The sequence below is a fragment of the Panthera pardus genome, unplaced genomic scaffold (assembly GCF_024362965.1).
Source record: "Panthera pardus isolate Hobbes unplaced genomic scaffold, ASM2436296v1 HiC_scaffold_26, whole genome shotgun sequence".
In the NCBI taxonomy this organism is placed as follows: domain Eukaryota; kingdom Metazoa; phylum Chordata; class Mammalia; order Carnivora; family Felidae; genus Panthera; species Panthera pardus.
The window spans coordinates 20,204,716-20,228,577 of NW_026526832.1; the positions used below are offsets into that span (position 1 = coordinate 20,204,716).

At 40.5% G+C, this 23,862-nt stretch overlaps 1 protein-coding gene and 1 pseudogene across 2 annotated transcripts in view; one reads left to right on the forward strand and one right to left on the reverse strand.

Moving 5' to 3' along the window:
* The window catches only part of SELENOI (selenoprotein I), a 46,185-nt gene that overhangs the window by 11,262 nt on the left and 11,061 nt on the right, over positions 1-23,862 (reverse strand). The window contains exons 2-8 of one of the 2 annotated variants that reach the window (XM_019449908.2): positions 17,613-17,681; positions 17,043-17,151; positions 15,104-15,178; positions 9,157-9,419; positions 8,147-8,196; positions 2,196-2,244; positions 637-817 (exon numbers count right to left, since the gene is read on the reverse strand). In XM_019449908.2, coding sequence (XP_019305453.1) covers positions 809-817; positions 2,196-2,244; positions 8,147-8,196; positions 9,157-9,419; positions 15,104-15,178; positions 17,043-17,151; positions 17,613-17,681 — 624 coding nt within the window. In that variant the 3' untranslated portion in view covers positions 637-808. Of the gene's footprint in view, positions 1-636; positions 818-2,195; positions 2,245-8,087; positions 8,197-9,156; positions 9,420-15,103; positions 15,179-17,042; positions 17,152-17,612; positions 17,682-23,862 lie in introns of both variants that reach the window. The other variant, XM_019449902.2, reaches the window with a different exon arrangement.
* On the forward strand, positions 13,909-14,746 carry LOC109267250 (40S ribosomal protein S3a-like; annotated as a pseudogene).

Sequence of the window (23,862 nt, forward strand, 5' to 3'; positions counted from 1 at the left end):
GTCAGGACTATTAAGGTCTTTTCTCAACTGCGCCCGATCTCTCCTGGCTGCTGTCTTGCTGGGCCATGGCAGAGAAAGGGCTTTTGAAAAATATGTTGTATTTATTACAAAGTTTTTACACCTGTTCTTAATTTTAAAATCAGCTGATTTAAAAATGTGTGCGTGCGTGCGTGTGTGTGTATGTGTTTTCTCAAAAACCCTTTTTAGTTTCCCTAAACTAATCATTAGATCTGCAGCCATCTGGAAAAGGTAAAAATAATTTTTAGCATGTTCGTGTTTGGGTTTATTACTCTTTAAAGTTTCTACTGTAAAATATCTTTAAATTAAAATCTGTCTATTTTTAATTCTAAAGATTTCTCCAATTATCACATTTTGTCATATATTCCTTAGATAGGACTTAAATGAAAAAAAACCTGGGGCGCCTGAGTCACTCAGCTTAAGCATCTGGCTCCTGGCTTAGGCTCAGATCATGATCTCACAGTTAGTGAGATCGAGCCTTACGTTGGGCTCAGCGCTGACAGCGAGGAGACTGCTTGGGATTCTCTCTCTCCCTCTCTCTCTCTGCCCCTCCCTTGCATGTGCTCTCTCTCACTCAAAATAATAAACATTAAAAAAAAGAAAAAGAAAAAACCTTACTGTGATGTTGGCAAAGGCTGTTCCAACCATAAAGTAGAATAGTCTAGGATGTATCTCTAAAATATCTGAAGGTGACTGAAGGATCCATGCTGTAGACAAAATGAATAGCAAACATGGAGAAAAAAAGGGAACCATAGCTTCATAGACTGAATTGTGTTTCAAGGTGTTATTTTTATAGCTTCTGAAAAAAAAATCAAGTAATACAAAGAACATTATTACAATATAAAAATCATTCCGTATTTGTAACTTTTGTAGTTTTGAAACTTTTTTCACACTTATCCTCTTAATTTACACTCACAATAATCCCACAGCATACATAGAACCAACATTACTAAACCCCATTTTACAGACAGGTTAAGTGACAACGTGAGAATTCAAATTTATATAACTTCCTACCAAGTGGCAGGGCCAGGACTAGAATGGAAGTGTTCTGACCCCGGGGCCTCCAGAACGTAAAGATAAATAAAACCTGATCTTTTGTTTTACAAGGTTTATGCTCTAGGAGGGGAAATAAAATGAACACAAAACAGCACTAGCAAGTACCTGGCTGTGTTATTATGATACAAAGTGACAGAGAATCTAAGAGCGGACGACTCTGCACTGAGACTGTCCTAGCATATCTCACTGTCTCTGGCCACACACTCCCATACGTGTTTGCTCATCTGAACAAAGCCCCAAATTCTCGTCTTGGTTCTGTCACTGACAACATGATTCTGGACAAGATATTGCCTGATGAGGACCTCATCCTTAGAAGAAGAGGAAATGTCTCAATCTCTAAGGCCTTCAGAGCTTTAAATTTTATGGTTTCTATGAATGGCTGCCAGCTGCCATCGACAGGGAAGATTCACAGAGTGTGGCTTGACAGAGAGGATTCTGCAAGACAGATCTGAGAACTGAAGGATGAAGTGGGAAGTACAAGTGTTTCACGTAAAGGAGACAGCACTAGAGGGAAGTGGGGGCCAAATTACCAAGGAGAGAAAACAGCAAAGTACTTCCAGGGCCCGTAAGAAAATTCAGTGGGGCTGAGCAAAGGTGAAGTACAGATCAGAGAAATGAAACTCTGCCCAGGCAACTCCCACAGTATCCCCGGCCCCACTCCTCGGGGCGGGAATTTTTATATAGTGCGACTTGGAAGTCAGCATAGATCCGGGGTTTGGTCCTAAACTACACAAATTCAGAAATTTAATTTTATGATCATGCTGACTAAACTTATACAGAATCAATTCATAAAAACTTACCATCAATTTCTAAAAAGGACGTAAACCTGTCACTATTCAACGGGAACACACTCCTTCCCAATTCACTCACAAAAAATGACAAATTAGAAGACTTGTCTGGTGAACCAAAAACTGTAACAAAAGAACTAGTAGTTTGTGCTGTGGTTGAAATGACCACACAGCCACCGTAGATACCCTAAACGGTCTTAAACTCATCCCAGATTCAAAATACAGCTTTTATGACCTTCTCAAAATGTCCAGATTCCAAAAGCAAAACAGATCCTAAAATTCATCTGAGTAACAACTGTCACACTTCTTGCCCAAAAATAATAAGGTACTTACCTGAAAAAGTTCAATAAACTCATCGGAAGAGTCACACATAATGCACAGCCTAAAAGGGAGAATATTTAAATTACTGTGAATTATTATTCAAGAGAGATTTTTATAATTATCGAATACATACAAAATATGTAATAGTTTTAGACCCAGTAATTCGCAGGTTTGGGTTTACTTCTGTAATGAAATTAAATACATTTCTGAACAACACTGACAACCGGAAGAGCAGCAGGGCAGTCTGGTGGTTCAGTGCGGAGGCTCGGGAGCCAGACTGGGCTCGAGTCTCGGTTGTGCCAACAGGTTACGTGATTTCAGGCAGATTAACGCTTCCGCGCCTCAATTTCCTCTTTTATAAGCCAGAGATAGAACTGGCCCCGCAGGGTTTTTGAGAAACAAATGAGTGATTACACGCAAAGACACCTGGAGCAGGGCTTGGCATACAGGAAATCGCACGAGTGTGAGTTACCGATGGATTCCGCGGTTTCCCGTTGCCACTGATTTTTCTTTCCCAAGCATTCTTCATTTCTCCGCCCGCTCCGCCCACAGACACCAGTTCTTTCCCCTCAGACCTAATCAAGACAGCCCTCCCAGGAAGCCCTACCATTGCTTCCGCTGCCCTCGCTCTCTACTAGCTGACTCTGCTATTCCCAATCACTCGCCAGACTTTTCCATGGCCTTCCTCAGTACTCTTTTATTCCTTCTGCCTTCCCTCTGCAGAAACTGCACTCTTGAATTTACCAAGCTCTCCTAATGATCAAATTCGATATTCTTTCTTCATTCCTGGCTTCTAAGTGAGAGGACTCCATTGACTCTCCACTAACTGTAATTCTTTCTCCCTTTGCCTTTGTGATTCCATCCTCCCAATGTTCCTGTCAGCCATCCAGCTACTACGTGTGGTGTCCTTTATTGGCAACTCTGTCTCCTGCGCATTCCTAACTGGGCATTCACCTGTGCTTCTATCCTCCCTCAGAGAATCCTCTCTTACAGCTTTAACTAGACGCTTCTTGCAGATGACTCCAAAAGCTGGCAACGTACTCTTGGGCAAATCAGACAATCTCTCTGAGCTTCAGACTCCACAGATGTCCAATGTGGATGGGTTCAATGATTTCCTAATATCCCTTGCAGTTTTAAAATTCTCTGATTTGCTGGGGAGGGGGGGTGGTGGTGGCACCGGGATGGCTCAGTCGGTTGAGCTTCCGACTTCGGCTCAGGTCATGATCTCACGGTCTGCGAGTTCGAGCCCCACGTCGGGCTCTGTGCTGACAGCTCAGAGCCTGCAGCCTGCTTCAGATTCTGGGTCTCCCTCTCTCTCTGACCCTCCCTCATTCATGCTCTGCCTCAAAAATAAATAAACATTAAAATTCTCTGATCCGGGGCACCTGAGTGGTTCAGTCAGTTTAGCATCTAACTCCTGATTTCAGCTCAAGTCATGATCTGTTTGTCTGAGCCCAATGCACTGACAGCATGGAGTCTGCTTGGGATTCTTTCTCTCTCTCTCTCTCTCTCTCTCTCTCCACCCCCCCCCCCATGCACGTGCATGTACTACTCTCTCTCCCTCCCTCAAAATAAATATTTAAAAATAAACAAAAATAAAACTCTCTGATTCTACAGATTATAGAGATGTAACTTCCTGATCTTTCTCTCTGTCAAACTCCAAATCAACACATGTGGCAAGTTTCTGGATACTTCATTTGGATATTTCACTGTCACTCAACAGATGAGCCCCAGCTTATGCACTCCAGACTCCCACTGACCACACTTGGCCTGGGGTGAGAAGGTGGTCAGTACACCTGTGGCCTGAAGGATCAAACGACAGAAAGAGATTCCTTCAAAACAGCTCCTAAGACATTTTGCTAAAATGAGATGAAAAGACTGGAATCCACCAAACAGAAATCCCATCTGGGAAGATGAATTACTCTGCCACTCCCGAGCCCAACTGGAACAACGTTCCTCAAGTTAGAAGAGCTTAGAGAGAAGGAGAAGACAGGCTGGTGTCCTCAGAAATCTTTAGCAGGTGACTCGGCTTCGTGCTGGGAAGCACAGGTAGGGAGCCAGGGCTGAATCAATTGACCCAGAATCACTGCGACGCTGAGGTGTCGGAAGCAGGCTGACACAAACTGGCAAAAGATTTGCTACCAAGAGTATTTTTAGTTTAAAATATCTTGAAATAGCTCTAGCTTAAATACAGCAAGCATGTGGGAAGCTTGAGCTCTATACGGGTTGCCAAAAAGACATACCACATCTTCTCTTACTCCTCTCAACGGCACCTAACGTGCTTTCCGTAAAAAGGACGGGCATATCGCAGAGATATTACAGGTTGACTCCATACCACCGCAACAAAACAAACATCGAACGGCACAAGAAAGCCACGTGAATTTTTCGGTTTCCCAGTTACGTTTATGCTATAATGTACTCTATTAAGAGTGCAATGGCATCATGTCTAAAACAGATGTGCTTGCCCTAATTTAAAAATACTTTATGGCTCTAAGACTCTAACCATCATCTGAGCTTTCGGTGAGGTGCAGTCTTTTTGCTGGTGGAGGGTCTTGTCTTGAGGCTGATGGCTCCTGACTCATCAGGGGGGTGGCTGCTGAAGATTGGGGTGGCTGTGGCAAGTTCTCAAAACAAGAAACAGTGAAGCTTCCCAGTGAAGCTTCTGACTCCTCCTTTCACAATTTCTCTACAGTAGGTGAGGCTGTCTGATAGGGTTTTATCCACTGTAGAACTTCTTTCAAAACAGTCAATCCTCTCTAATCCTGCCACCGCTTTGTTTCAACTTAGTTTATGCAATATGCGAAATCCTTTGTTGTCATTTCAACAATCTTCACGGCATCTTCACCAGTAGATACTGTCTCAAGAAAACCATGTTGTTTTTTCATCCATCAGAAGTAACTCATCTGCTACAAAGTTTGAGCACCAGATTGCAGTAATTCAGTCCCAGCTTCAGGCTCCACTTCTAATTACAGTTCTCTTGCTGTTTCCACCACAGCTAGTTACTTCCTTCACTGAAGTCTTGAACCCCTCAAAGTCATCCATCCATAAAGGCTGGAATCAACTTCTTCCAAATTCCTGTCAATGTTGATATTCTGACCTCTCCCCATGAATCACAAATGATCTTAGTGGCATCTACAATACTGAATCCTTTCCAGGTTTTCAATTTACTTTGCCTAGATCCATCAGATCTTACAGCCTTATAAACCTGTATTTATTTCTTCAATAATAAGACTTGAAACTTGAAATTACTCTTCAAGCTCCTGCAGGATGGATGCTTTGTTAGCAAGCAGGAAAACAACGTTAATCCCATTGTACGCTGTAATCAGAGCTCTTGGGTGACTAGGTGCTTGTCAGTGAGCAGTAAGATTTTGAAAGGAATCCTTTTTTTCTGAGCAGATCTCAATAGGGGGCTTAAAACACTCAGCAAACCATGTTGTAAACAGATGTGCTACTGTCCAGGCTTTGTTGTTCCATGTATAGAGGACGGGCAGGGTAGATGTGGCAAATTCTTAAGGGCCCTAGGATTTTCACAATAGTCGATCAGCACTGGCTTCACGTCCAAGTCACCAGCTGCATTAGCCCCTACCGTGAGAGTCAGCCTGTCCTTTGAAGCTCTGAAACCAGGCATTGACTTCTCCTCTCTAGCTATGAAAGTCCTAGATGGCATCTCCTTCCGATATTAAGGCTGTTACAGGTACACTCAAAATCTGTTGTGTCGTGTAGCCACGTTCTTGAATTATCTGAGGCGGATCATCCGGAGAACTTGCTGCGGCTCCTGCATCAGCACTTGCTGCCTCATCCTGCACTTTTACGACACACAGAAGTCTTCTTTCCTTAACCGACTGAGCCACTCAGGCGCCCCAAGCCTTCTTTCCTTTAAACCTCACGAACCAACCTCTGCGAGCTTCACGCTTCTCCTGCAGCTTCTTCCCCTCCCTCGGTTTTCCTAGAAGTGAAGAGAGCTAGGGCCTTGTTCTGAATCAGGCTTTGGCTCAAGGGAATGTTGTGGCTGCCTTGATCTCCTATTCAGAACACCAAAACTTCCTCCATGTCACAATAAGGCTGCTTCTCACTTTCGTATCATTCTTGTGTTTAGGAAGGAGCACTTTTCATTTTCTTCAAGAGCTTTTCCACTGCATTTACAAACTTAGCTAAATGTGTGGCGCAAGGGGCCTGGCTTTGGGCCTATCTCGGCTTTCGACATGCCCCCCTTACTAAGCTTCATCACTTCTAGTTTGTAATTTAAAGAGGGAGACATGTGACTCTTCCTTTCACTTGAGCACTCAGAAGCCACTGGAGGGTCATTAACTGGCCTAATTTCAATACTGTATCTCAGGAAATAGGGAGGCCCAAGGAGAGGGAGAGAGATGAGAGGGAGAGCGGAGGGTGGGTGGCACAGTCAGACACACACATTCGTCTATTAAATGGCAGTCTTCCGTGGGCGTGCTTTGTGTGTCCCCAAAACAATTCCAACAGTAACATCAAAGACCGCGCGTCACAGACCACCATAGCGAATATAATAATGATGAAAAAGTGTGAAATACTGTGAGAATTACCAAAATCTGACAGACAGAGACATGAAGGGAGCCAATGCTGTTGGGAAAATGTTGCTGACAGACTTGCCCGACAAAGGGCTACCACAAGCCTTCAATTTGTAAAAGAGACAAGTATCTGCAAAGCACAATAAAGTGCAATAAAACAAGGTATGCCTGTATGGGGAAAGCTGCTTTATTTACTTATACAGAAACATGTGGGCTTTTGTTTTATTTCAGAAAGAAGAATTCAGGTAAACTCGTAAGTTACATGGAAAATTATGTGCCTATAAAAAGTATCCACTTTACCATCCCAAAATATATCTCACACCTCAGAGGATTCCATCTTCTCGTTAAGTTTAACACTTCAACGTAAATTCAACAATCCTGCCACAAGACTAGCCACTTAAATCAGAAGATTCACTATGTGGTGGGAGTGAAAAGAAGCTAGCCTTGTCAGGCTAAAGAAATCCGTTCATACAAAAACCCCCGAAAAAAGAACATTTGGAAGATTACAGCAGGGTTCTAAAATATCTGTAGACCAGAGCAACAGAGAACGGCCCAAACCACTGCCTAAAAGCCAGTGCCTGACGGATCAGCTTCTCAGCCGTTTCTAAGCTTTATCTAACGCCCATTCTATTAGCAAGGTGCACTGGGTAGCGAGGGGGGTTATTTTTCAGATAAGGGAACAGAGCAATAGCCGACAGCTTGCTTTTTTTTTCTTTTTTTTTTTCTTCTACAGAGGTCCTAATGCCACTCCTAATGCCCCGAAGTAACAGCCCAGATAACTTCCTCTTTGCATAGAAAACACTCCCCCACTCAGTTAATCATCCCGTAGATATTCCCTCTGGCTAAAATCAAAAGGGAAACATTACCACAATCCAAATTTTTTACCAAATAAAACATTGTTACCAAAATCCTTTACCTATTATCCGGTGGCAAAAAAGAGTATCGGAGGAGAATAGCACAACTTTCCAATGAATGTATTACAAAGTAATCTGTGTCATCTATTTCCTACAAACTAATGGTCTTCAATTCTGAGATAGGCACGAAATCTACACCAAATGTCCACCTAAATGTGGATCCTCTCCAACAGTCTAGATTCATTTAAACAGTTAGTTTACGAGGTTTATGCGATTTTGGTATTTATTTTCTTCGGACTGGAAACAGCTTGGTGCCACACACAAAAAAACCACAACACAGGAATTTTATTTTCCTTACTGGTTTGGTTGAAACCCTACAGGGCTATAGGGCTGTTCTGCTCGCTGGAGGGAACGGGAGAGAGGGACAGGTGTTACTGCTCGTAATCAATCAAACACTGGCTTGGATAACAAAGTGATGTTAAAATAGGCTTCAACATGGAGCTTCTTACCAATAATCATTGCAGTGAATAGGTCTCTATATAAGAAATTAAACAGGAAAGGTTCATACCAGGCCTCAACTCCCACAATCGCAGTCACTATGTAGACAAAAGATATAGTCTGGAAGGAAAATGCAGACAAAAGCATACAGAGGCATTAACAGCTGGAAAGGTCAAGGAGCCCGCAATGCTGTATGCAGCGTTAAATCTCGTAGTTTTAGTAAAAGCAAGAAGTACACTTAAATTTGATAATGTGGCAAGTCTTCTTCCCTTTAAAAGTTGCGGGTTTTTTAGCCAACAATGCCATAAAATAACTAACTTCTACACAATGCAAACAACTGGCCATAATTTAGAACACTTTAAGGCACTTCAGGAATCGGTTAAGGTACGACACGGTCCAATTTGCCTACCCGATCACTTTCTTCAAACATTCCAATGTCTGAGGCTTTACTGGGACCTTAGGTACAAACGGGCAAAATGGCAACACAAAAAGCTGGGATTCAAAGGCAGGGAGAGTTAATAGCAAGCCTCTTAAGTAAAAGAAAACAAGTATCTCTACTCATTGAAAGCTCCCAGTAAAGACAAAAAAGCAACAATTATATGTGCATCTCTCTCTTTACAAAATCAACAGTTCAAAGGAATATTTATTAACATTAAGAAACTGCTCATTTTTTAGTTAATAATGACATTGTGATTATGTTTTTTTAAAAGTGCTTTTACTACTTAGAGATAGATGGGAAAACGTTGATCACATAATATCAGGAATTTCCTTTAAAATAATTGGGAGGAAGGGTATACATGAAACTAGACTGGCCATATAGCTGTTGAACCTAAGGAACAGGTACATAAGGGTTCACTATGCTATCCCTACTTTTTTATGTGCTTGAGATTTTCATAAATAAGCAACAAATAATACAAGATAAAAAGGAAATTTTTTTAAAAGCACACATCAGTTCTGGCCAAAAAAGCATAAGGGCAATAAAGAAGGAATGACAATGACAAAGACTACTCCCTTCCCCCTCCCCCCCCCAAAAAAAAATTCATAGCACTGTAGAAAATTTAAGGCAGAACACATACTTACCACCTGGCTAATGTCATATCCCCACGGCAGGAAAAGAATCCCTGTATTATACTTCTCCCAGTGGGACAGGATAAAAGAAAACAAAACTACCCATAGTAGGAGGTAAAGAACAAAAACACTGACACCAGATGGTCCTCGTCCAAAGATGGAATACACAGTCACAACAAAGTAAACACATGACCAACTATCAAGGCCATGGTCAAAAAGCTCCCCTAAAGGGGTGCTGGAATTGGTTCTCCGGGCCTGCTTTCCATCCACACCATCTGCAACAGAAACACATTACCATGGGAAAAGGTCAACATCGGTACCGCAGGGAGAAAATCTTCTTTAACAAACTGGAGAAACACAAAACAAATCAGCGTATCATAGGAATGTTGATGAACTAAAGTACAGCGACCAGCCAGGACTGTAAAAATCCAACCTCTAATTCCTACAATTCAAAGATTTCAGAAAAAAACAAACAAACAAAAAAACCCACCTTAATTTCTTAGAGTTTAACCTAAAACTTAAAGTATATTACATCAACTAAATGGTGTCAATTTTAGATGTGAAGACAAAGCATTGTAGTTGGACTCTGAATTCTTCCAAATCGGACTAACAACTGAGTTGTTCTGCTAGCCACAAATTCTCAGGCCTCCAGAGAATATGCAAGTTATTCATCACAACTGATCTAACCACTCCTTGCTCTAGGATCCAAAAACATCCCGAACTTCAGTCGTAACACCTATTTCATCTTGTTTGAAATTACAGTCACTTTGTTACAGATGTGCTCCTTCCCCGATTTTAAGTGCTTTCAGAAAAGGCTTTGCACACAGCAGGTGTTCAGTAAATATAAGAATTAAATGTATTGAAACTGTGCAAGGCACTGTTCCTGATGCTGTGAAGATTATCATAAGAATAATCTCCGAATAAAGTAAGTTTGCGTCCTCAGTGTTTATAACTGAGAATGGAGACAAAACATGGCGATTAAAGATACAGTACATCCCAAACCACAAAAGAGTTCGGAAAAGGGACAAGCACTCTTCAGGCTAAGATAATCAAGAACGGCCTTCCAGACCAGATGAAACCTGAGTGGGGACATAAAGAATGAGTTGGATTTCAGTAGATAAGAGTATGCTGTTTCAAGAGGAGGGAGTGCTATCAGCAAAAACACCAAGATGGAAAAGCACATGCGTGTTCAGAGAATGCCAAAGTAGTTTAGGTCGACCAGAGGAAACCAGTAGGTAAAGAGGGCGGTAGAGAGGCCAGAAGGGAGGTTGGAGCCAGCTCAAAAGTTTCAGGGAGTACGGGGGGCTACGAAAAGGATGTGAGTACGGGAATGACAGGGGTAAAGGTAGTGACGTGCTTCAGGAAGATTCACCTGGCAGCAGTGTGAATGGCAGAGAGAACACTAACCAGTAAGGCCCGCACTGACATGGAATACAGCAGGAATGAAAGGCTGGAGGCAGGTGAGATATTAAGAAAGTCAAACTGGCAATGCAGCAAAAGATGAGTGGTGAGGCTAAAGGACCAGAAGATCCTCCCGATTTCCCATCTGGGTAACTAAGAGAGTGGTAGAAATGGGGAAGTCCAAAGAGCCTGCCTGACGGAAAAGATGCTGAGTACAAGTTTAGATGCTAAAACTGAACTGTTGGCAGAATTATCCACATGATCATGTCAAGCAACTCAACCTCAGGTACTTACTAACAACTCAGAAAATATATGAGGGCTAGATAGAAACACAAGAGTCATCTCAATAGTGATAAGAATTATCGAGGGAATAAGAGGAAAGGGAAAGTTGAGGATACAGCACAGTGAAACACCTTCATTTAGGGGCAGAAACAGAGGAGCTGGGGCGTGAGGGGTGTAGGGAGAGAAAAAGAGTGGGAGAACAGTAAAACCTAGTTACAAAGAAGAGTCTGAGGGGCGCCTGGCTGACTCAGTTGGAGGGGCACGTGACTCTTGATCTCAGGGTTGTGAGTTCGAGCCCCACGTTGGGTGTAGAGATTACTTAAAGAAATAAAACTTAAAAAAAAAAAAAGAGTCTGAAGCATAGCTCGGCACGCTTGTGCAAGAACCAACCACCCTGCTATAAATAAGACACAATTCCTGTGGTCTCTCAGGAACCGTGAGTCTAGTAGGAGAGACAATATTAAGGAAAAAAAAAAATCTGGACTATAAAAATTTCTCCCCAAAAGAAACAGTTCTATTAACAAGTGCAGCAGGATTAGGCTAATAGTAAAGATTCAGGAATTAAAAATTCCTATAATTACCTGTGCTTATCTTGCTCACTATAGTATTATCCCAGTGTCTAGCTCAGTTTGTTGCAAAGAAGGCCTCTAGGGGCACCTGGGTTAAGCGTCTGACTCCTGATTTCAGCTTAGGACATAATCTCACAGTTAGGGAGTTCAAGCCCCACGTCGGGCTCTGTGCTGATAGTGGAGAGCCTGCTCGGGATTCCCTCTCCCCCTCCTCCCTCTGCCCCTACCCTGCTTGTGCTCTCTGTCTCAAAATAAATAAATAAACTTAAAAAAATCTTTTTTTTTTTTTTTTTTTTTTTTTTTTTTTCCCAAAAAGAAGGCCTTTAAAAATATTGTTGAAGGAACACATGAGAGGATGAATTCCAGATTCCTGCCCAAATACGGCAGATCTCTGTTATATAGCGTTAGGAACATTTCTGCTAGCTGAAGTATTTCCAAAAAGTCTTTTCTCATTATTTGCTGGCTTAATTTACTATTTGCAGCGCAACTCCTGTGCATTTGTTACAAATACTAAATCCGAGAACTGCATACTAATTAGGTCTTGTACATCTTCCCACTGAACCCATTCCAGCTCCACCAGTCTGGGGTGTGCGAAGTTACACAATGTTTTTTCAGAAAGGTAATTCAGGGTATATAGCATATATTATGACAAAAGAACAAAACAAAACAAAAACACCTCAGGCGGACCCAGAGCAGCACCCTGTGATCAAACACATTAATATTTCTGCAGCAAAATGTAAGAACAATCACACTAGTAGGATATAGTTTAAAAGTTGCCTCATGTTGGTTCAAGGCAGTTTTGCAACAAACAGTTCACGTTCGGTGAGGGCTTTTGCCAAAACTGTGGATGTGAAAAAGGTAGATAATATGGTATATCAAAAAGCTCTTATGACCTGCCGTTAAAAGTCAGAGCCCTCAGGCCACTCTCACCTTCTTCCCTATTCCTCCCTGCCCTTGGCAACCAAACCCTAGAGCAGATTTTTTTTTAATGTTTCGAAATGTTTATTTATTTATTTTGACAAAGAGGGAGAGAGGGAATCCCAAGCAGGCTCTATGCTGTCAACACAGAGGGGCTCGACCCCATGAACCGTAAGATCATGAGCCAAAATCAAGAGTCAGATGCTTAACTGACTGCGCCACCCAGGCACCCCTGCAGCAGAATTTTTTTATTTTTAATTTTTTAATGTTTTTATTTATTTTTGAGAGAGAGACAGTGTGAGCGGGGGAAGGGCAGAGAGACAGACAGACAGACAGAATCTGAAGCAGGCTCCAGGCTCTGAGCTGTCAGCACAGAGCCCTGGCGTGGGGCTCGAATACATGAACTGAACCATGAGATCATGACCTGAGCTGAAGAGGGACACTAAACTGACTGAGCCACCCAGGCGCCCCTACAGCAGAATTTTTAAACCTGCTCATATTTAAGAACAAATATGCAAAAGCTTCTGCCTAAAATGTAATTTTTCACTAAGCTTTCTCCTAATTCTTCTGGACTTCACTCTCTTCCTTCCCCAAATTCTGGCAGTTCTGGTCACCTGCAATGTCAGCGTGTAATCATATACCAGATTATACTGGTTTTATGAGTCATTTTTATCTGAGAGATCTAAGCAACTTTAAGTCAGGGTCTGGTATTTTATATTCACTTAAAAACTATATACTTAAAAAAATCATGAAAAGCTGGGGGGGAGGGGTGGGCAGGGTGGCTCAGTCGGTTGAGCGTCCAACTTCGGCTCAGATCCCGATCTCGCGGTTTATGAGTTCAAGCCCTGTGTAGGCCTCTGTGCTGACAGCTCAGAGCCTAGAGCCTGCTTCGGATTCTGGGTCTTCCTCTCTCTCTCTGACCTTCCCTCACTTGTGTTCTCTCTCTCTCTCTCTCTCGCTCTCTCTCTCTCAGAAACAATAAATGAATAAACTTTACAAAAATCATTTTAAAAAGTAATAAAAAAATAAATTTTACAAATAAAAATGAGAACTATATACTGACTACCTACTATGTGTTAGGTACTGTTCTAAATACTGGGCACAGAGCCCCCAAAGAATGTTCGCTTTAGAGTAGAGAGACAAGTAGGTTATATGGTTTTGAGTGCTATGGAGAAAAATAAAGCAGGGAAGGAGAATAGGAGAATGCAGGACAAGCCATGCAAACAGAACCAACAAAAAGCATTCTTGGCAACATAGACAGTTATGGCCTAGCACAGGGACCTCCCTCACCACCTCCTGCACCAAATAAGAATTAATTACTTTCTTATTCTCCCACTCATTCCTGTTTCCCCGCTGTGCTCTATTGTAGCAGCTCTCTCCATACTCCACAATTATCTGACAGGTCGGCATTGTTTCCCAAACTGAAGGCAAAAATGACGTCTTATTCCAGTTGCTGGTAAATATTTTTTGTAAGGAGCCAGATAGTAAATAGTTGAGGCATTATGGGTCATCAGGAGACACCGTTGCTACTACTCAACCTTGTCTTTGTTGCAAAAAGCAAGCATAGAGCCCTTTTGGCTCCCCGAGCAGAGCCATGGCAATCAGTAAGAAGAAGGGCCTGACAAAAGGCAGCAAAAAAGGGGGCCAAGAAGAAAGTGGTTGATCCATTTGCTAGGAAAGATCAGTATGAAGTGAAAGCACCAGCTATGCTTGATATAAGAAATATTGGAAAAACACTAGTCACGAGAACTCAGGGAGCCAAAACTGCATCTGATGGCCTCAAGGGTTGTGTTTTTTAAGTGAGCCTTGCTGATCTACAGAATGATGAAGTTGCATTTAGAAAATCCAAGCTAATAACTGAGGATGTTCAGGGCAGAAACTGCCTAAGTTCTATTGTGTGGATCTCACCCGTGGAATTCTAGGAAAGTTCCATGGTCACAAAATGGCAGACCACGATTGAAGCTCATGTTGATGTCAAGCCACCGACAGTTACTTGCTTCATCTATTTTGTGTTGGTTTTACTAAAAAACCCAACAATTAGATTTGGAAGACCTTTAGGCTCAGCACCAACAGGTCCACCGTGTTCAGAAAAAGACAATGGAAATCATAACCCGAGAGGTGCAGACAAATGACTCGAAAGCAGTGGTCAATAAACTGATTCCAGACAGCATCGGAAAAGACACAGAAAAGGCATGTCAATCTATTTATCCACTCCATGATATCTTCATTAGAAAAGTAAAAGTGCTAAAGAAGCCCAGGTTTGAGTTGGGAAAGCTCATGGAGCTTCATGGTGAAGGCAGTAGTTCTAGAAACGCTACTGGGGATGAGACCAGTGCTAAAGTTGAACGAGCTGATGGATATGAGCCACCAGTCCAAGAATCTGTTTAAAATTCAGTCATTTAATGGTGACAAATAAGAAGTCTTATTTGTGACGTTAAAAAAAAAAAAAAAAAAGAAAGCAAGCAAGCAAGCAGGCAGGCAGGCATAGACAACAAGTAAAGGAATGAATATAGCAGTGTTCCAACAAAACTTTACTTATAAAAATAGGACAGAGTCGGCCTGCAAGAGGCAGTTTGCCAACTCATATCTTATTCTCTGCATCCCTAGCAATGAATGACAATATTTTCCAGAGAGAAACTCAAAAACATATTTATTATACTGAATAGGAAATCAGTAAGCCTTAGTTAAAACGAATTAAGCATAGGAGAAAATGTTAATTTAGTGGATGGCTATCCTTGCTGAAAGAGTCACCAGCCATTGACTAAAATGAATATTTGCCAATTTCTTACCTAGAGTGTAGGCTATGAAGTTGAGGATTCCCACCACAATCCAAACCCAGTCGGGTACATGCTTGTGACCCGGTGCTGCAAAGGAAAGCACTCAGACTTCAATACAAAGTATGATCATTCTTACTATAGCACGCACTGCCATTGAGAAATATTTCTATTTATTAAATAGAAGTTCTATTAAATAGAAGTTAAATAGAAGTTTACAATATACTTTTAATGCAGATTTAGGTAAATATTAAAATACATCGGGAAACTGACAAAACCAAAGAAGTAACTGCCCAACCCCTCATAAACAATAGGCACTTATTTTGAGCTTTAATCATAACTCAAAACTGACTGTTCATCTCTACCTGAAAATTACTTACATGCTAAGAATGAAAAGTAATGTTTTTGGAACTTAAAAGATGCTTGTGTTTAATCTGATCTTCACTGTTGACGAATATCCTACAAACATGTACTGAACCTTCAATCTATATTTTCTCACTACATTATTAACTAGCTAAACAAAAGACCTTTTCATTTGGGTGACTAAGTATCAGAAGGTCTGGGTTCCAGTCCTGGCTCTATATTCAAACGACCATGAATAGATCGTTTATCCTTTCCTATCTTCCATTTCCCAAATATACCAGGACTAGATGGTTTATCTGGTCCTCTAGTTTCTATGACTTGGGGAAATACACATAATATTTACATATTTTTAGCCCTCTTAATAACTAGTAAATAATGTTAGAGTAGTTAGAAAAATTAATATTTCTAGTTATAAAAGAAACTTTTGAAGACGTTCTAAAGATTAAAATACAAATTTTTAAAAGCCGCTTAATATCAAAACCATGCTTGATAAAACTTAATCTTATTATCCACATAGTACCTTATGATCTTCGATTGTCATTTTATTACATGTACAAAAGCTATGGCTTAAAATTTCAATTGCTAAAGGTAGGCATACATACAGTTTCAATATTCAGAATTTCTATAGGATCAAGTTGTAAGTTTTTGAAACTCTGAACTTTCCTAAAAAAAACAATGTTGTTGGTGACTTAATTTCTCCAGGTCAGTCCACAAAAGTCTGCTAACCCCACAACACCAGTGAATTATAACACTAAGACTATTTACTACATCATTTATAAATATTCTTACTGGAAAATACATACTCTGACTTAGAATGCAAAAATTATTCATCTACCTCCATCTTTCTATTCCTCTCAACCCTATCAACCGGCTGAGCAATGAAAATAAACTCTTTTGGCCACTTATCCCCCCTCATCCCAAATACAGCCAGATTCTGTCCTATGGCCTGGGGCAGAAACAGGGCAAGGGAATGTGAAGACAGGAACAGCTATGAAAGAAAACACTGGAGTCTGGGGTGGGAGCAGGCCAACAACTGCCTCCAAAAGCATTTCTCTTCTCCCTTCCCCAACTGACTTCTGTCAATAAACGTTCACGGTCTAAGAACCATTTTCACAGGAAACTTGGAGTTATTCAAGGCAAATGTGGATGCTGAGCAGAGGGAAAGAGAGATCACATTCCCGTCAAAGGCAGGGGGTGATTTTTCTTGCATCATTAGAAAAAGAGAAGGGATATTTCTGGAACTGGTAAATATGTTGGACCCTGCTTATACTCACTTTCAGGCAAAGTGTCAGTCCTAAATATTGTGTCTTCTTGTAAATCCAATTATTCTTTATTTATCAAAACCCCACTGCTTTTTAGACAGCCTATCTACATTAAGTAGCCAATTTGGTTTCTAGAACTTAATGGAAATATGCATAACAGATTGTGAAAACACAACTTAGCTTTTACACCCAATTCTAACATTTTACATACCTTTAAAATATCCAGAACTTCTCCAACAGACAAGCATATCAATTGAACCAGAAAATAACCGCATGTCATTTTTCTCCATTTAGGCATTTTAAATTTTATATTAAAGTAATAATCTTACCTGAAGCATAAAAGTCAGGATCAAAGTATGCCATAAGTAGGAAATTGAACACAACCAGCAGAAAGCCAGAGAAGGTTATCAGATTTGGAGCCAGCCAAGTAGGAAATACCTATTTGTTTCAAAATAATTACAAAATAATTAAAGTAAAGGAAGCGCTCTGACCACTATGCAATATGAAATTGAAGTCATAATAAAAGCTATAAACTTGACAGATCATATCTAGGAGGTATATATATTAAAACGTAAACCACAATGTTCAGTTGATAGAAATAAGCATTTCGTTCTTCTGTTTTCTGTATTTTAAATTCTATAATCAACAAACTTGTAATCATAATATTATTTATTTTAGAAAATGTTTAAATGCATTTTATAAAAATGATAAATTCTAGTATAAGAATATAAACTTATACTTCAACAATAAAATAAATCAAAAGGTATGTGACTAAGGGAAAGGAGAATGAGAGAGTAATTTCTCTAGACATCTTACTAAACAAACACTTGTATCCATAACACTCCTTAAAATACTTACAACTTACTAAAACGTAAGTACAAGCCTATTAATCGTCTTACCTTTACTATAGTATTCCAAAATGGATGCATGACATACAGAGAGAGTGGATTGGTATCCACGGCACTGTACTGTTAAGAAATGAAAAGAAAATATTCAGTTCTCCTTGCACACTGGCAAGTAGTACAATAATCCTCGAGCGAAAGTAATACTACAAAAATAACCCAGAGAACATGTCTGTTTACATGATGTCCTGGTCTATATAACAAAACTGGAGGAACAATATAAATAGGGCAAAGACACAGCCACGTTTCTCTGTTTCACTCAACCAACTTTTATAGTGTTACACTGTTTCGGTGGGGATATTTATATTGCTTACAAGGTCTCACTCACAATGCAAGATCAAAAACGCTCACACTGTGTACATTCAAACACTGACTTTCTCAACCTCCTCCGAATACGCTTACTAAGTGTGCAACCTCGGGCAAGTTACTTCATCTCTGCCTTAGTTTGTCCGCTTGTAAATGAGGACGAGAGCTTCTACCCCAAAGGTCTGCCATAAAAATTAGGCAAATTAACCATACGCATGAGTGCTACATATTAGATATTACTAACTGTGCCTTAACCACCAAAGGATGACAGATCCCTTTACAGCAGGAAAACGGATCACACACATAAGCAACGGAAGACAACAATAGGTTAGGGTTCTGTGGTAATCAAGTTTTTTCCCTAATTATGGAGTTATTCAGTAAAAATTCAAAGGAGATTTTAACAAATAGACACACACATACTGGAGTACCCGGCATGCTGGAAGCACTCCACTAGGTGTGGGGAAGAAGGGATACTTAATTGGTAAGGGATCATTCCCACCTCAAAGAGTGGGAATATTACCTAATTCGTCCAGTTGACATTTACACAATGTCACAAAGAGTCAAATGTCTGAAAAAAAGTTTGTGTTTGTTTTTTTTTTTAATTAAGTCAATTTATTTATCTTGAGAGAGAGTGTGTGCAAGAGACAGCAGGGGAGGGGCAGAGAGAGAGGGAAAGAATCCCAAGTAGGCTCCGATGCGGTGCTCAGTCACACAACGGTGAGATCATGACTTGAGCCTCAATCAAGAGTCAGACACTTAACAGACTGAGCCACCCAGACACCCCAAAAAGTTTTGGGTTTTGTTTAATTAATTTATTTTGAAAGAGACAGCAAGCAGGGGAGAGGCAGAGAGAGAGAGGGAGAATCTCACACAGTCTCCGCTGTCAGCACACAGCCCAACGTGGGGCTCAAACCCACCAACCGTGAGATCGTGACCTGAGCCAAAATCAAGAGTTGAACGCTTAACTGGCTTAGCCACCCAGGAACACCCACACCCCCCCCGAAAGGTTTTGTATTTTATATTTATGCTTAGTATGTACATAAAATTAGTAGTAAGCGTTTGAATATCTAATTTTTTAAAAATCATAAAGGTCAAATTTCTTCCTGAATGCTTTTGAATACACAGAAAATGTTTCCTCATCAGTGTTTCAAGACTCACAAGTGTGATGGAACAAAAATAGTAAATAAACAGAAATAACTTAAAATACTGGAGCAAAGACAGATAACTAGTTAAGTCAAAATGATCGAACAGACTCCATGTCTGAGTACCTTCATTTCTCCAACCCATTCCAACTGAAATGGGATCAGTGGGACAAAGGACCTGAGCTAGACAGTGGGAGGAAAACGGAGAAGAACTCTGCCAGCCACAGTGAGAGGCTGTGCGGCTTCAGCCAGACTCCAGGCAGGAGCCTACTTAAATGCATGTTACTGTTCTGACTACAATCAATTTGTGGGGCACCCGGCTGGTTCAGTTGGAAAAGCATGGGACTCTTGATCTCAGGGTCACGAGTTCAAGCCCCACATTGGGTGCAGAGAGATACTTAAAAAAATAAACCTTAAAAAAAAAAAAGAAGTTTTCTCTAAAAAAGTTTTTTTAAATCATAACATAACATAACATAACATAACATAACATAACATAACATAACATAACATAACATAACATAACATAACATAAAGTGGTACTTGCACGGCTCTCTACAGGCCACAAAGCCTTTCCACATAATAGCTACAGCTACATCTACACCTCTGCAGAATGAGGGGTCCTCAACTGACAGGACTGCTTGGATTTAAGTCTCTGCACCTGAGGACACAGAACGAGTAGGAGCCCCTGGCAGCTGCCAATAACAAAGGGGAGGCCCTGGCCGCACCCAGACCCACTTGATGTAGCCAGCGGGTCAGATAAACAGGGAAACCACACATTTCAAGTCCACCATCTACTGCAAAGTACAGAAGTTGTAAGAAGTCCAAATCAGAAGGAAACTGTTTAAGACATCACATGAGTACCTAATATGGTGTACAAAGTACAATGTTCTTAATTGGAATGTTTGCTGAATGAGTGTCTTTCAGCAGTTTTCCATTATTTAATTTAGAACTACAAAGATGTCCTTAAATGACAGTATTTTGATCCGAAAAGCTCCTCTTTTTAAACCCTGAAGTTTCACCATTAAACTTCTACTTCAGGAGATCAGTAGTATGAAAAGAACAAACAGCTAAATTTAAGAAAGTCAGTCTGCCTAAATGGATCTTCCACATTTAAGCTCAAGTAAGCAAGAAAATGTAATAGGAGATCACAAAAGGTAGCAAACAATAAACCTAAAGAACACTCCGTGCTCTAGCCTTACCTGAGTATTTTTCAAGATCACGTATCACTTAGTATAAACAAAGAAACTTAAAACTGTCTTGTGAGTCAACAGGAGGAAAAAAAATGATTCAGACCTTCCACATGCATGAAAAAATAAGTAAAACATACACTTTTAAAGATGTTAAACTAGATTTAGGTATTTGTTAATGCTCAGTAAACATATTTTTATTTTCTATTGGAATGGTATATATCCGAGTATCTTAACCCAGCAGGCAATCCACTGTTAAGCTCACTGTGACTCGCTTGATCTCCAGGCTGCAAGGCTGGATGAAGCTATCACCCTGGAGAAATGGCTGAAAACCATAGCCTGGGTTTGAGAAAATCTCAGAATCATAAGCGTTCAGGAGATGTCTAGGTCCTTATGTGCCTGACCCTCGCTTATGCAAACAGGTACAACAATCATCCGGCCTCCTTTTAAATGCCTCTGGGGCAAAAAACTCATTATTTCCAGAAGCAACGCAACCCATGTTAAACTAACTTCTCTATACACTAACAAGATCCTCCCCTTGCCCCGTATTTTCTATCCTGTTTTCATTTTGTCTTACAAAGTTAAGCAGACAGGGGTCCAATTTTTCTTCCAAACAATAGTGCTTCAAATATTTGAAGACTGCTCTCTCCCTGTCCTACCCACTTCTTCTCTTCACCTGCTTAAACATCTCATGTCCCTCTTGCTGCTCCTCTTGCCATGCCTTCAATCTTCTTCCTCATCTAGGTCTAGTCTTTAGACCAGAGGTTGGAAAGCTTTTCCGGAAAGCATCAGATAGTAAATATTTTAGGCTCTGCAGGCCATAGAGTCTCTGTAACAAACACTACCACTGAAGCAAGCAAGCAGTCACAGAAAATAAGTACACAAATGGGCACGGCTGTGGTCCAGTAAAATTTTATTCACAAAAACAAGTGCCTGAGGGCTTTAGTTTGACAATCTATACTCCACATGACCCAAAATGTTGTTAAGCCAACACGAACATGTGATCGGGGCAAAAGAAACATTTCATGTGGTGCAGGAGTAGAAAGAACATGACCATAAGCCCCTCTTCCTCAATGACTTGTTTCTCTGATGCCCAACATACTACTTTCCTACGGCAACAAAAGCATTCTGCAGAGTTAAACACAACCGCACAGTTGGACTGCTAAACTACCTTTCTCTACACTAATATGATGACTGTTGGAACCCAGTACTAGACTCTACACTTATCTTATCACATTTTATCTTATTAGATTCAACTCATCCTTCTATCCCTTCCAGATCTCTTCAGATTCAGACTCACTTATCAAGGTGATAGTTATGCCTTGCCAAACCCTCAGCATGTCAATGTGTCATGCTAATAACAGTACCTTCACTGAAGTCTCTGTAAAAATGCTGATCAAGATAGAACTTCTGAACATTTCCCTCAAGATTGCTCTTAGTATACCGAACAATTGTTACTTAGGTATAGAATTCGGTACCGTCACCTATGGCAATTAGTCCATCTTGCCCATGAGAAGAAATTTTCTTAAAATCTTAGTAAGATCAGAATTACTTTAGATTACCTTTTGCCAAAAATCAGAAAGTTTCAGAACTTTTTTTTTTTACTTCAGTACAAGGCAGAAAATAGAGCAGCATTCATTTTTCACTCATTCATTCAGAAAGCCAACAAATATTTATGATTGAATACCTATGACTGTACCAGGCAACTTTTTGCTAGGCCCAGTGAAGAGAATGATGAACAAGACTGAAACGTTCCCTATGCTCACCAAGTCTATGGTCTTTTGTGAGATAGACGATAAGCCCAAAAACAAAGAAAAGTCACACGTTGTGTTAAATACTGTGAAGGAATAAGAGGGTATTTTGCAAGAGGCCAAGGGGTAGGGAGTATGCCTAGTCTGAGTGGCCAGAGAAAGCTTCACTAAGGAAGGGACACTTCGGCTGGGTCCTAAAAGATGAGAAGACCGGCAAGGAACATATGAGATATTATAGGGAGTGAAGAAGTGAGACACTAAAGAGAACATGCTGTTGTAGATTCCATTTATATGAAGTTCAAAAACAGACAAATTAATTTATGGCGAAAGAAGTCATAATAGTAGTTTGATGAGAAAGACTGAAAGGGGGCCTTCTGAGTTGCCAGAATCAATTCGATTATCTTGATCGCAGTGGTGGTTATATGGGTATATACATATGTAAAAATTCATGAAATTAGGGGCGCGTGGGTGGCTCAGTCAGTTGAACATCTGACTCTTGATTTCAGGTCATGATCTCACGGTCTGTGGGATCGAGTCTGCAGCGCGGAGCCTGCTTGGGATTCTCTCTCTCCCTCTCAAAAATAATAAAACAAATCAAAAAAAAAATTTTAATGTCATTAAATTAGACACTTAAGATCTGTGCATCTATATGTAACTTATACCTGAAATGAAATAGAAAATAAAGAATACGTGTGTGGCAGTGCGTGCATGTGTGCATGCACACACCCACGCATATTGCAGGGAGGGGAGTGCGTGCCAAGCTACCTTCCAAGCAGAGAGAACAAAATGTGCAAAGACCAAAAAGCTAGAAATACTTTGAATACTGGAAGAAGGCCAGCGCAGCTATGGTCTAGTGAGCAAGGAAGAGAGGCGTGTAAATGAGACTGGAGAGGTGGGCCTGCACCGCCCGGCCAGACCACAGTGAGCCAGATTTTATTGTAAACCCAGTGCATGTCCTGCTTTACATTTTGAAAGGGTCATACTGACTACAGTGCAGAAAATGGACTGGAAGGGTACCAAAGTGCAAACAGAGACCAGTTATGAGACTTACGGTACATCAGGCAGAGAGGATTATGGGTTAGGCTAGTAGCAGTACAGTAACTTCTACATTATTTCCAAATATGCTGTGAGGTACACATTTTTGAGGACAGTAAAAATGTGAGACTCCCCTTAATTTAAGAATGAAATGGGCTCTAATGAAAGGAAAACTATGAAACCACCTCCTTAGACATAGGAATATTTCCTTTATAAAGGTACTGTGTTTTAAATCCCTTCTCTGTACTGATAAGAAAACGGATACGAACTGACACACCTTTGCACTAAATACAGAGCTTTGGACAAATGATTAATTAGACTGAGGCCACTGTCCCAAGTAATGCTCTACTATCTACAATCAGCAGCAGATTTCCCCTGCTTCGTTTGTCTTCTAAACAGCATAAGGAGAACCGGGCTCTTACCGTCAAATCAATTTTAATATAAGGCCCGTCCTTACCCACCTGAAATATAAGCTTTACACTTATAAAACACATTTAGTTTGCTGCAGTAATCCACAAAGTGGCTCAAGTACAAGTTAACAGTAGCTCATAAACTGCACTTCATGTTAATCACTTCAGAATGCAAGCAAACTCAAAATGACATTTCTAATTTTTAAAAATTACTTCCAAAATTCTTGAGTTCCAAAATTATTCACGTTTTTGGGAGTGTAAAAGACTGTAAAATTCAAAGATCCCAACAGCTAATAAACAGAAAGGTCCAAACTGTGAGTCCTTTCTGATTCATCCTGAAACACGTCTATGAAATTGATCACTTTGTTTGAAACCAGACTACACTTCCTTGGCTCAAATACAATCGTGACCTACCT